Source organism: Stegostoma tigrinum, chromosome 2 (genome assembly GCF_030684315.1).
Source record: "Stegostoma tigrinum isolate sSteTig4 chromosome 2, sSteTig4.hap1, whole genome shotgun sequence".
Classification (NCBI taxonomy): Eukaryota; Metazoa; Chordata; class Chondrichthyes; order Orectolobiformes; family Stegostomatidae; genus Stegostoma; species Stegostoma tigrinum.
Genome location: NC_081355.1, coordinates 151,418,295 through 151,431,838, shown reverse-complemented (window position 1 = coordinate 151,431,838; position 13,544 = coordinate 151,418,295). Strand labels below are relative to the sequence as shown.

The window sequence follows — 13,544 nt, the reverse complement described above, 5'->3', positions numbered from 1 at the left end:
GGAGGTGGAGGTGGAGGCAGACACGGTAGGGGTGTTTAAGTAGCTTTTAGATAAACACATGAATAAACAAAGAATAGAGGGATATGGACCATGAACAAGCAGAAGGGATTAGCTTAATTTGGCACCATGTGTGGCCAACATTGTCAGCCAAAGGGCCTGTTGCTATGTCATAGTGTTCTATATTCTAATACTGGCACTGTTAATTTAATACGTTTTAGTATTCTGTGTTATACATGCTTCCAATTTTACTGTGGAATTCTCTTGTAAGATACAGTAATCATAAGGATAGCTATGTCAATAGGAAGTAACAGTGTGTAGAGGTGGATGGACTCAGCAGGCCAGGCAGCATCACAGGAGCAGGAAAGCTGACGTTTCAGGGTCTGGACACTTCTTCAGAAAAGGAACTGGGAACAAAAGGAAAGGAACAGAAAAGGAACAATAGGAACTAGTCATAACAATGCCACAGTCCCCTGGAGAGTTTTCCTCAGTTTCAGCTATTCTCCAAAGTAAAGCTTTAATTTAGCCTAGATAATAAAGTGTGGAGCTAGATGAACACAGCAGGCCAAGCAGCATCTCAGGAGCACAAAAGCTGACGTTTCGGGCCTAGACCCTTCATCAGAGAGGATGAAGGGTCTAGGCCCGAAACGTCAGCTTTTGTGCTCCTGAGATGCTGCTGGGCCTGCTGTGTTCATCCAGCCTCACATTTTATTATCTAGGAAATGGAGGTGCGCTTGGGGTGGGAGGAAGGGATGGGTGAGAGGAAGAACAGGTTAGGGAGGCAGAGACAGGCTGGGCTGGTTGTGTGGTGCAATGGGGGAGGGGACGAACTGGGCTGGTTTTGGGATTAATTTAACCTCTCTTGATTTGTTGATGCTGCTCTATCTTGTCAGTTTCTTGGGTACTTCTCCAGAAATTGTTTTGGTTGTATTCCACACAGTCAATTTTGAAGTTAATTAGCTGCTTATAGCACAGGCCTATTGATATAAATAGTCATTAACTTTGATTACCTTTTCTCAGGGAGCTGCAACTAATTCCCTGAGCAAACACCCAGACAGATTGAAACTGAAGAGTTCCCCATCTCCTTGTCAACACAGTGTGCTCTGGGCAGTCCCCAAAGCAACTTTTAAATTATTTATCCCTTATTGACAATTTTTTCTTTGATCACTTGAAGCGAATGAGGTTTAAATCTTTTGGGGCTCACTGGATTTTACAAGTTTGCTCCAACTCCCAAAACAAAATGTCTCTCTGGACTGTCATTACTGCAAGGATTTCAGACAACACATCATTAGTTTTTTAGTAAGTAGGCCCATTTGCTGTTTCATAACTTTGTCCCTTCCAGTGTAACTTTATCTAACAAATATGATTTACCTTTGAACTGCAATTTCTTTAAGAGTTCTAGCCATCTCTAAAGCCCAGCATTTTATGTAACATTGATCTCTCAGAACTAAACATTGCCTCAATATAACATAAACAGTTGGTTTGCAGCTGCAGCAAGTAATTAAGAAGACAGATGGAATATTTTCCTTCATTGCAAGAGGGATTGAGTTTAAACACAGGGAGGATATGCTGCAGCCTTACAGGGGCTGGTGAGGCCACACCTGGAGTACAAGCTGCAGTTTTTGGTCTGCCCTGGCTGCAGAGGAGATTCACTAAATTGATTCCAGAATTGGGAGGGTTGGCTTATGAGGAGAGATTGAGCAGACTGGGACTGTACTGACTGAAATTTAGAAGAATGAGGGGAAACTTACAGAAACACATAAAATTATGAAGGGAATAGATAGGAAGGAAGCAGGGAAGTTGTTTCCACTGGGAGTAACACTAGAACTAGGGCCATAGCCTCACATAAGGGGCAGTAGATTTAGGCCTGAGTTGAGGAGGAACGTCTTCACCCAAAGGGTTGCGAATCAGTGGAATTCCCTGCCCAGTGAAGCAGTTGAAGCTTCCCTCACTGAATGTTTTTAAGGCAAAGATAGATTTTTGAATAGTAAACAAATGAAAGGTTATGATGAGCGGGCGGGTAAGTGGAGCTGAGTTCACGGAAAGATCAGCCATGATCTTATTAAATGACAGGGCAGGCTTGAGGGGCCAGATGGCCTACTCCTGCTCCTAGTTCTTATGTTCTGATAGGAACATGGCTGATCTTGTACTTCAATGTCATATTGCCAAATTCAAAGCCAAACTGTTATGTCAAAATTAGTAGTGGAGGAAGGGAGATCCTGCTATTTCAGGAGATGATGAGCTCGGAGGTGAGAAGGGCATTTAACTATGAAAGTATTCCGCCAGTAGCTCTTCCCCCTGGGGTATAGAATCCTTTGATGAAAGGCAATCAGTGCCTAATCGAGGGACTTAATATAGTGCAGCAGGGGCTGGAGTGCTGCCTACTGGAAGCCAGTCCCTTGACTATGTTTCCTATTCCTGTCCTGGCCCCTCTCCCACCAAGCCCCATCTTGGGAAAACTCCCATCCACAAGTCCTTTATCTTGGTCCTGGATCCTCCATGATCCTGGAGCTCCTTGCACTGCCTCTATTTTGGAGTACAAGCCTCTGATTGGCTGGCAGCTCTTGCTGGGAAAGACCTCTACACCCCGAAGCCTTGATTCCCGCCAACTCCCAAAGTGCCCTTGAGAATGCCTAATTGCAATGTAGTTCATTCACCTTCCTCCAGACATTTGCTGAGATACCCACTGCCTCAGTAAAACGTAAATGGATGAATAGGACTTTCAAGCCTCCTCTGCCATTCCAATGAGAGAGGAATAAACAAAAAACTGAAATTGCTGGAAAAGGTCAGCATCTGTGGAGGGAAATCAGAGTTACCATTTCGGATCAAGTGACCCTTCCTCAGAACTCAGAGCGGAGGGGAATAAAGATGAATTGCACAAGAAACAACAAAAGAGCTAGAAAAGAAAACATTTATAAATATATATACTTCTAATTGTTCCCATTTTAAGAATAGGAGACAATTAACAGACAAAGGAATGAGACCCTACACTTGAGAATTGACACTTATTGTTAAAATAATCATTGGCACCTAATTCAGGCTGAACTAGTTATGTGCAAATCTTAAATGTTTTCAAGATAGACTCCATATGTCACTAATGTTTTATGCCGAGTTTATTTGTATTTCTTTGAATTCATTCATGGAACCTGCACAGTAGCCTTGAAGCCAATTGCTTGAAGTCGGTAAAGTCGTGTTATTTTTAATCCCTTTTACAGGAGGCTCACAAAGTCAACTCTTCTGCTGATTCCCCTTTTTGGAATCAATTACATCGTATTTGCATTCTTCCCAGACAACTTTGAAGTGAAAATAAAGCTAGTTTTTGATCTCATTCTCGGGTCTTTTCAGGTAAGGTATTTTTGCCTTTTCCCCATGCACTGTCATATCATTAACTGGAAATGTAGACTAATGGTAAATAGGAGCAGCAATAGACCAATCTGTCTCTTTAATCATTCCTGTGTCGCAATCTGTTGCCATTCAGATAACAACCCACCTTACTGTTTTTGCTCCCAAGGTGGATAATCTCACATGTATTCACGTTGTACCAGATCTGCCATGCACTTTCCCACTCACTCAGCTCGTCCAAACCGCACTGAACCATCTCTGCATCCCCCCACAGCTCACCGTCCTACATAGCTCTGTGTCATCTACAAATTGTGAGATATTACACTTAGTTCCCTCATCTGAACCATTAATATATACTGTGAATATCTGGGGTTCTAACATTGATCCCTGTGGCACCCATTAGTCACTGCCTACCATTCAGAAAAAGACTTGTTTAGCCCAGTTCTTTGTTTCCTGTCTGCCACTAGGTTTTCTACCCATTTCAATGCTCTACCCCTAATCCCAGGAGCTTTAATTTTATACGTAAATTTCTGTTTTGGCACTTTGTCGAAAGTCTTTCTAAAGTCCCAATAAACCACATCCACTGGCTCCCCACCATCAACCCTATAAGCTATATACTTGAAAATTTCAGGTAGATTTGTCAAGCATGACCTCCGTTTTGTAAATCTGTGCTGACCGTATCCAATCTGCCACTGTTTTCCAAATGCTCCACTATTAATTCTTTAACAGTGGACTCTAGCATTTTTCCCACCACTGACATCGAGCTGCCTGGTCTATCATTCCCTGCTTTCTCTCTGCCTCCCTTTTTTAAATGTTGGGGTTATACTAGTTGCTGCTCAATCTGTAGAAACTGTTCCAGGGTGAAAGAATTTTGGAAGATGGCCATAAATGTTTGCACTATTTCTAGGGCACCTCCTGAAGTACTTTTGGATGTCGATTATCAGGCCCTGGGTGATGTTTCAGCCTTCAATCCCATCAATTTCCCCAAAACAATTTCTCTTCTCATACTGATTTCCTTCAGTTCCTCCCTCTCACTAAACCCTTAGTTCCCCAACATTGCTATTTGCATTCTCCTTTGTGAATGTAAAACAAAAGTATATATTCAGTTGGTCACCCATTTCTTGGCTTCTCATTATAAATTCCCCTGTTTCTGACTGTAAGGGTCCTACAATTGACCTCACCAGTCTTTTTCTCTTCACATACCTGTATTGTAAGATTTATGTTCCTTGCAAGCTTACTCTCATACTCTACTTTGCCTATCTTAATCAATCCGTTTGTTCTCCTTTGCTAAATTCTAAACTTTTCTGGTCTGTTGCTCCTTCTGGCCAATTTGAGAGTCTCTTCCTTGGATCTATACTAACTGTAATTTTCCTTGTCATTCAAGGTTTAGCCACCTTTTCCATTTTACTTCTGCACCAGACAGGAATAAACAACTGTTGCAGTTCATCCAAGCACTCTTTGAATGTTCCTCATTGCCTTTCTACCAACATCTCTTTCACTAACATTTCCCAGTCTGTCAGAACTAACTTGCATATTGTAGCAACCCAACTTCCTCTCTTTCAATACTGGACCCTAGTCTCAGAATCAACTAAATGACTCTTCCTTTATTCATTCACACAATGAGGGCATCGCTGGCTAGGGCAGCATTTATTGCCCGTCCCTAATGGCCCAGAGGGCTGTTAAGAGTCAACCACATTGCTGTGGGTCTGGAGTCACATGTAGGCCAGACCAGGTAAGGACGGCAGTTTCCTTCCCTAGAGGGCATTAGTGAACCAGATGGGTTTTTCTGACCATTGGCAATGGATTCATGGTCATTAGACTGGTAATTCAGGTTTTGTTTTATTGGATTTAAATTCCATCATCTGCCTTGGCTCGCCATCTTGATGAGAAGTTCTATTATGTCATGGTCGCACATCCCTTCAACTCATTCTCAAAGGCAACTGCTTTTAAAATTTATTCTCTCGTGGGACGTGGGCGCCATTGGCTGGGCCAGCATTTATCGCCCATCCCGAGTAGTCCTTTGAGAAGTTGGTGGTGGGCTGCCTTCTTGAACCACCGCAGTCCATGGGCTGTGGGTTGATCCACAATGCCATTGGGAAGGGAATTCCAAGATTTTGGCTCAGTGACAGTGAAGGAACGGCGATATATTTCCAAGTCAGGATGATGAGTGGCTCAGAGGGGAACTTGCAGGAGGTGGTGTTCCCATGTATCTGCTACTGTTGTCCTTCTAGATGGAAGTGGTCATGGGTTTGGAAATTGCAGTCCAAGGACTCTTGGTGAGCTTCTGCAGTGTTTCTTGTAGGTGGTACACACTGCTGTCACTAAGTATTAGTGGTGGAGGGAGTGGATGTGGTGCCAATCAAGTGGTCTGCTCTGTAATGGTAACACCTTTGCATGTCAAGAGGCAGTGGTTAGATTCTCTCTTCTTGGAAATGTTGCAAGGTTATTAGAGCTGGGAACTAAATATTTCCAAAGTTTCACTCTCTGCTGAAAGAATAGACAGGTGGGGCAGAGTTGCTGTGTTAGTAAGAGTTGAAACTAAATTGACAACAAGAAGAGATATAGAGTTGGAAGGTGTAAAACCTGTGCCAATTGAGTTGAGGAATTGCAAAAGGAAAAAGACCCTGTTCAGAGCAGTGGGGCAGAAAATACATCAGGAGTTAGAAAAGGCCTGTAAGAAAGGCACTGTTACAACAGTCATGGGGGTCTTCAACATGCAGATGGACTGGGAAAGTCAGGATGGCTGTGCATCCCAAGAAAAGAAATTTGTGGAATGTCTACAAGATGGACTGTTTTTGGAGCAGCTTGTGGTAGAACCCACTCGGGAATGTGTAATGAGACAGATTTGATTAGAGAGCTGAAGGTGAAGGGACCCCTAGGGGGCAATGACCATAATATGATAGAATTCACGTGTGGTTTGAGAGGGAGGAACTGGAATCAGATGTAACAGTACTACAGCTAAGGCAACTGGAAAGACATGAGGGATGAGCTGGCCAGAGTGAATTGGAAGGGAGAGCCTGGCAGGGAAGACACTGGAGCAGCAATGGCCGGAGTTTCTAGGATAATTCAGAAGGCACAGCAGAAATGCATCCCAAGGAAGATGAAACATATTAAGGGGAGGATGAGGCAAACATGGCTGACGGGGGGAAGTCAGGGACAGTGTAAAGGCAAAGGAAAAAGCGCACAATGTGATGAAGATTTAGTGCGAAGCGGTGAATTGGGAAGCCTTTTAAAAACAAGCAGAGGACAGCACTGCACCACTCCCACATCACTCAGACTGCAGCGGTTCAAAAGGTAGCTCACCATCACCTTCTCCAGGGCAGTTAGAACAGGCAGTAAACGCTGTGAAGGAATTTATGAAGTAAAAGTAGAGTCATGCTGCCGTATAGCACGGAAACAGACCCTTTGGCCCAACTTGTCCATGCTGACCAGATATCCTAAGTTAATCTAGTCCTATTTGCCAGCATTTGTCCCATATCCCTCTAAACCCTTCCTGTTCATGTACCCATCCAGATGCCTTTTAAATGTTGTAATTGTACCGGACTCCACCACCTCCTCTGACAGCTCATTCCATACACACACCACCCTCTGTGTGAAAATGTTACCCCTTAGGTCCTTTTTAAATCTTTCCTCTCCCAGCTTAAATGTATGTCCCCTAGTTTTAGACTCCCATACCCTGGGTAAGATAGACCTTGTCTATCCACCCTATATCTATGTCCATCATGATTTTACAAATCTCTATAAGGTCACCCCTCAGCCTCCGACACTCCAGGGAAAATAGTCCCAGCCTATTCAGCCTCTCCCCGTAGCTGAAACCTTCCAACCCTGGCAACATCCTTGTAAATCTTTTCTGAGCCCTTTCACTTTTCACAACATCTTTCCTATAACAGGAAGACCAGAACTGAATGCAGTATTCCAAAAATGGCCTAACCAATGTCCTGTACAGCCGCAACATGACTTCCCAACCCCAATACTCAATGCAGTGAACAATAAGGGCAAGCATACCGAACGCCTTCTTCACTATCCTGTCTACCTGCGACTCCACTTTCAAGGAACTATGAACCTGCGCTCCAAGGTCTCTTTGTTCAGCAACACAGCCTAGGACCTTACCATTAACTGTATGAGTCCTGCCCTTTCCAAAATGCTGGCAGAGTTTGTAATTAAATCAGTCGCATGTTTAAACTTTAATCTACCTGTTAAAAGTTTTGTAAGCGGGGGCAGATGAATCGGTTCTCCTTGTTTTATTTTGTGATAGATTCGTGAGGGTCGAATCATGGATTGTACCTTGCTCAGATAGTGAAACATTGTCCTTGTGATAACAATGTCTTCCGCTTGTTATTTTCCACAGGGTTTCATTGTAGCCGTGCTGTACTGTTTCCTGAATGGAGAGGTAAGAGAAAAAGTGATATCAATCTGCATTATCATATAAATTGGTTTCCAAAAGGTACAGCACCATGCAGCACACTTCTGAGGAAAGCTATCAGCTGTGGAAAGGGGACAGTAGCTACATGGATACAAAACTGGAAACAGAAAGTGATGGTCAATGGATATTTTTCAGACTGAAGGAAGGTTTGTAGTGGAGTTCTCCAGGGACTGGTATGAGACTCTTGCTTTTCTTGATATCTATAAATGATCTGGATCTTGGTGTGCAGGGCACATTTTCAGTCTGTGGAGGATACAAAAGAAATTTAAATTGTGAAGCAGATAGTGTAGAACTTGAAAAAAACGGAAATTCAGTGGATTGGGCAGAGGTTATAATCTCTTCCAATCTCTTCCGTCAGGCAGAAGACACAAAAGCTTAAACACAGGGACCAACAGATTCAAGATCAGCTTTTTCTCCGCTATTATTAGACTTCTGAAAGGACACCTCAAATTTTAAACTTAATATCGATCACGCTGTTTGTGCACCTTCTCTGTATTCCTCGTTGTGTTCTGCTACCCTAATGCACTTTGTATGGCATGATCTGCCTGTATTACACGCAAAACAACACTTCTCACTGTACCTAGGGCCAAAATGAATCAAATCAAATCAAAATCAGAAGATGGATGGAGTTCAGTGTGGAGAAGTGTGAGGTGCTACATTTTTGTACAGAGAACACAGAAACAGAGGAATAAGGACAGTGTCACTATTCCAAAAGGTCTGCAGGAGCAGAACGCCTGGCCTTATATGTGCGTAAATCATGAAATGTGGCAGGACAGGTAGAGAGAAGGATTAATAAAACCCACAGTATTCTAGGGTTGCTTATTCTGCCACAAGGGGAAACAACTTTTCTGCATTGGCCCTGTGAAGCCTCCTAACAATCTTAAATGTTTCAATAAGGGCATCTTTCTTTCTTTTAAATTCCAATAAAGACCAACCTATTCAACTTCCCCTCATAAGCAAATCCCTCCAACCCCCTTATCAAGGCACGGGTCAGATCACAGCTGAAATACTGTGAACAGATTTGGCCTCCTTTTGTAAGGGAAGATGTACTGTCATTGGAGGCAGTCCAGAGAAGGTTCACTGAGCTGATCCCACATATGGAGAGACTGTCTTATGAGGAGAGGTTGAATGTGTAAGGCTTGTACATTACAGCTTGGAAGAATGCAAGGCAACCTTATTGAAACATACAGGATTCTTGATGACTTAATAGGGTAGATGTGGAGAGGTTGTTTCCCCTCATGGGAGAGTCTAGTATCAGACAGTGCAGTCTCAGAATTTTGTTTCATAAATTTTGTTGTATTTCACTGTAAAACATACGTGAGAAGAAATTCCTCCTTAGAATAAGGAATTACACACTTAAGACAGAGAAGAGGAGGAATTTCTTCTCACGTATGTTTTACAGTGAAATACAACAAAATTCATGTGATCCCTTATTCTGAGACTGCACTGTCTGAACCTCTCCACATCTACCCTATTAAGTCATCAAGAATCTTGTATGTTTCAATAAGGTTGCCTCGCATTCTTCCAAGCTGTAATGTACAAGCCTTACACATTAAGGAATTACACACTTAAGACAGAGAAGAGGAGGAATTTCTTCTCTCAGAGGGGAGAGAATCTGAATGAATGAATGATTTAATGTCACGTGTTTTACAGTGAAATATGATAAAATTCAGTGAGAAGTTTTAATTTATTGCCATAAGCTGGCACCATTTTGATTGTTTGAGGGTAAGAAAACATGAAAAGAGATAGTTTAAAGGGAAGTCCATCTATGTACGAGTTCTCAACCAACTCTGAAGTACTGCCGTTTTGCAAAGTCCCAACTAACGTTGAAGCCACCAATCCTGAGCCACCATCTTTCACTGCTGGGCCAATTCACCTTCATCACCATCTGCACCGAGGTCAGAGACCGTCACCGTGGTGCCGTCCTACCATCACTCTGCCTGTGCCAACATCGGACCCAGCCAATGACAAAGTCACCAATCCTCAGGCACCATCTTTTGGCACTGGGCCTACCTCACAAGCATCATCTCAGGGCTCACTCTGCTCCGCACTATGAAACCTGTGGAATTCTTTACTGCAGAGGGTCTGCCGGGACTGGGTCGTTAAATAAATTCAAGCCTGAGATAGATTTTTAAACAGTAAGGGAATCAAGGGTTATGGGGAAATGGCGGTAAAAGTGGGGTTGAGGATTATTAAATCAACCACAACTCAATGGGCCGAATAGCCAACTTCTGCCTTATAACTGATGTTGTCGCCTGTGTGTAGGTTCAGTCGGAGCTGAAGAGGAAGTGGAGGCGATGGCATGTTGAGAGGTACGTGGGAGGAGACCTGAAGTACCACCATCCGTCCATGGGCAGCAATGGCACCAACTGTGCCACCCAGGTCTCAATGCTTACCAAGTGCAGTCCTAAGACACGATCGTTGAGCTTTCAAGCCGAGTCTTCCACTGCGTAGCGTGAGGCACCTCAACTTCCAGGGTTTGATCGAACATTAAATCTCACGCTATCCTGAGGAGAAACCCGACAAAAAGAAATGATACAGCGAAGCTTCGTAACACCGAGTTGACTTGATACCCGACATTCCTGAGGAAATGAAGCACATCTTCCCAAAAAGTGGATATTGATCAGTATTCTGTGTCTAAGAATTGCACTGCTTAAAAAAAGTGGGGGCAACCATCTTGAGATGGGGCAAGATTGGCTTTGCATTTGATGGACAATCACAGGAAGCCACATCTCAAAGATTTCAATGATTGACAAATTGACAAAGGTAAATTATTGTATCGTTGCACAGTTTTTGCGGAACTCAATCCTCAAATTCTCTCCCTACGACCAACTGCCTCTGTACCTTATTTTCCCCCTATCAGACACTCCTTAAAACCTACCTCTTTGGCTGAGCTTTTAGTCATCTTCCCCGATGTCCCATGTGTAGCGTTGAGTCATTTTTTGCTTTCTAATGCTCCTGTAAAGCACCTTACAGACATAGAAAATAGGAGCAGGAGCAAGGTAATGATCTCCTATAATCTGTTCCATCAAGCAGAAGATGCAGAAGCCTGTGCACACGCACAAACAGATTCAGGAACAGCTTCTCCCTGGCCATTATCAGACTGATGAATGGACTCTCTAGCCTCAAATAATGTTGATCTTGCAAACGTTGATCTCGCCTAGTGCACACACTGTGCAATATAACCTGTATGCCTTTGTCTAAGTTGTTTTGATCTGTACATCGTTGCTTACTGTGATCTGCCTGTACTGCTTGTAAACAAAGCTTTTCACTGTGCTACGGTACACGTGACAAAAAATCAATCAATCAATATGATCATGGCTGGCTATCCAACTCACTGTCTCCCCATACCCTTCAATCCCTTTAGACCTAAGAATTGTTTATCATGTGAAAGGCACTGTATAATTACAGGTTGTTGTCTGTAAACCAGGTTTGAGATGCCTGTTCTTGAAACAAGAGGCAAGATCACAGCTTTCTTCTGTGAAATTCTTTCCATTTTGATTAATCTGTTTTTCCACAAGTTGATGCCAGTACTGGAGGGTGTCTCACGGGGGGCATACAAAATGAAGTTGGGCAAATTTACCATCAGGGTATTATAGAAACATAGAATCCCTACAGTGTAGACACAGGCTGTATGGCCCATTGAGTCCACCCAGACCCATCCCCGACCCTGTCCCTGTAACCCTGCATTTCCCATGGCTAAACCACCTAACCTATGCACCCCTGGGTACTACGGGCAATTTAGCACAGCCAATCCACTTAACCTGCACATCCTTGGACTGTGAGAGGAAACCGGAGCACCCAGAGGAAATCCACGCAGACAGAGGGAGAATGTGCAAACTCCACACAGTCCATTGTGCAGTCCATGTTTACAGTTTTGAAAAATTGAATCTACTTCAGTAAATAAAACAACTTTATAGGGAGCAGATTTTTCTCCTCCTCAACGTGGACTCTCAATTTATGCTGGTGATTTTTTTTTGATCTTCAATAACCTTTTATTCTTTGATAGGATGTAAGCATGACTGACTAGCTAACATTTGTCCTTGAGAAAGGGACTGGTTAATGCTGTCAACTCTGGGACTTCAATTTAGCTAACAATTGGACTGATGGGATCAAATGTTATTTTATGTATGAAACAGGTTTGAGAAATCTTAAAAGCAAAATACTGTTCATTCTGGAAATCTGGAATAAAAAGGAAGGTGCTGAAGAAACTCAGCAGAAGTGGTGGCATCTGTGGATCAAGAGATAGAGTTGATGTTTCAGGCTGTTTGAGTCCCTGTGATAAGAGGTTGATATGTTTCTCTCTGCAAAATTGCTGTCACACTCACTAATTTCCAGCACCTCTTATTTGCTCCAGTGAGAAAAACCCTAGCTTCCTCAACCTTTCCTCATAAGACCTGCCCTCCTGCCCAGGCAGCATTGTAGTAAATCTCCTCTGCACCACCTCTAGAGTCCTATCAGAGAAATTTATAGCTATTATTGTTGTTGAGAAACTAAAGTGAGGGACCAGTTAATAAAGCCAATTGCAAAGTCCTGCACCCATCATTGATTTCTGAGGCTTAGTGCTTACACTGCTTTTTTGGGGTTGGGTGCTCAAGTTCCACTCCTGGCACTGTGTGCATAACCCCAGCTAGCACTCTGGTGCGGTTTTGTGAGAGTTCTGTACAGTTCACAATGCTGTCTTTCAGGTGAGATGTTAAACTGGGTGCCTCCCATCTGCTCCCTCACTTGGATGTAAATGTCCCATGGTACTACTTGGAAGGAGAGCTATCTTTGGCCAACAGATGTCCCTCAACCAACATCACAGAAGATCAGACAGTTCTGTTCTCAGCTTGCTGTGAGTAAACAGCTGTCAATAGTCGGGGAGATGTGCATTAGATGTGTACCTTATCTCGTTTTTAATTACAGAGATGAGACTTACCTCTGAATCATGTGTACTTAACTCAGCTCAGTGCAATAATAATGCAAACATCAATATTATATTTAGAGTCACACAGGAGGGTGACCAACGAATGAGAAGGTTTAGTTCACTGTTCTGAGATCAGAGTTCGAGCGAAGCAGCAGTTTTATTCTGCCACTGTATTAATATTGTGGCTTCACAGGCTGAGCTCCTCGTCCAGACTTGTAACCTGTATATCTTCTGGCGATTGGGAGGTGGTGGCTGAATGGTATTATTGCTAGTCTTTAAAAACCCAGAGCTCCAGCTAATGTTCGTGAGTTCAAAACCCACCATGGCAAATTGTATTGTATTGAATTAGAATCTGAAATTCAGAATCTAAAGATGAAACTGTTAAAGGGGAAATACCCATCTGGTTCACTAATGCCTTTTAAGGAAGGAAATGTGCCATCTTTACCTGGTCTGGCCTACGTATAGCACTGTGGTCCTTGGACAATTAGCATCATTGAATCCTTACACTGTGGAAGAGGCCGTTCAGCCCATTCCAACCCTGTAAAAGGCAACCCACCCGCCCCCACCCCCAAAATTTCCTATGGCCAATCTGCCTAGCCTGCACACTATGGGGCATTTTAGCATGGCCAATCCACCGAACCTGCACATCACTGAACTGTGGGAGGAAGCCCACACAGACACGGGGGGAATGTGCAGACTCCACACAGACAGTGGCCCGAGGCTGGAATCGAACCCAGGTCCCTGGCACTGCGAGGCTGCAGTGCTAACCGCTGAGCCACCGTGCCACCCAATTAGGGGTGGAACAGTAAATGCTGGTCTAATCAGCAACACTCACATGAATGTTTTAAAAATGAGTTGCTTCTTACTGACAGT

At 43.4% G+C, this 13,544-nt stretch overlaps 2 protein-coding genes across 3 annotated transcripts in view; one reads left to right on the top strand and one right to left on the bottom strand.

Moving 5' to 3' along the window:
* Positions 1-11,973, top strand: part of LOC125462931 (vasoactive intestinal polypeptide receptor-like) — an 89,553-nt gene extending 77,580 nt beyond the window's left edge. Inside the window, exons 11-13 of the mRNA XM_059640244.1 lie at positions 3,213-3,342; positions 7,688-7,729; positions 10,028-11,973. Of these exons, the coding sequence (XP_059496227.1) occupies positions 3,213-3,342; positions 7,688-7,729; positions 10,028-10,216 (361 nt within the window). The 3' untranslated portion in view covers positions 10,217-11,973. The remainder of the gene's footprint in view (positions 1-3,212; positions 3,343-7,687; positions 7,730-10,027) is intronic.
* Positions 7,369-13,544, bottom strand: part of sec22c (SEC22 homolog C, vesicle trafficking protein) — a 125,685-nt gene continuing 119,509 nt past the window's right edge. Inside the window, exons 8-9 of one of the 2 annotated variants that reach the window (XR_009443001.1) lie at positions 10,159-10,269; positions 7,369-7,717 (exon numbers count right to left, since the gene is read on the bottom strand). Coding sequence is in view for 1 of the 2 variants with exons in the window: in XM_059640275.1 (XP_059496258.1) it covers positions 10,260-10,269 (10 nt within the window). In the remaining variant the exon portion in view is untranslated. Of the gene's footprint in view, positions 7,718-10,134; positions 10,270-13,544 lie in introns of those variants that run through there. The other variant, XM_059640275.1, reaches the window with a different exon arrangement.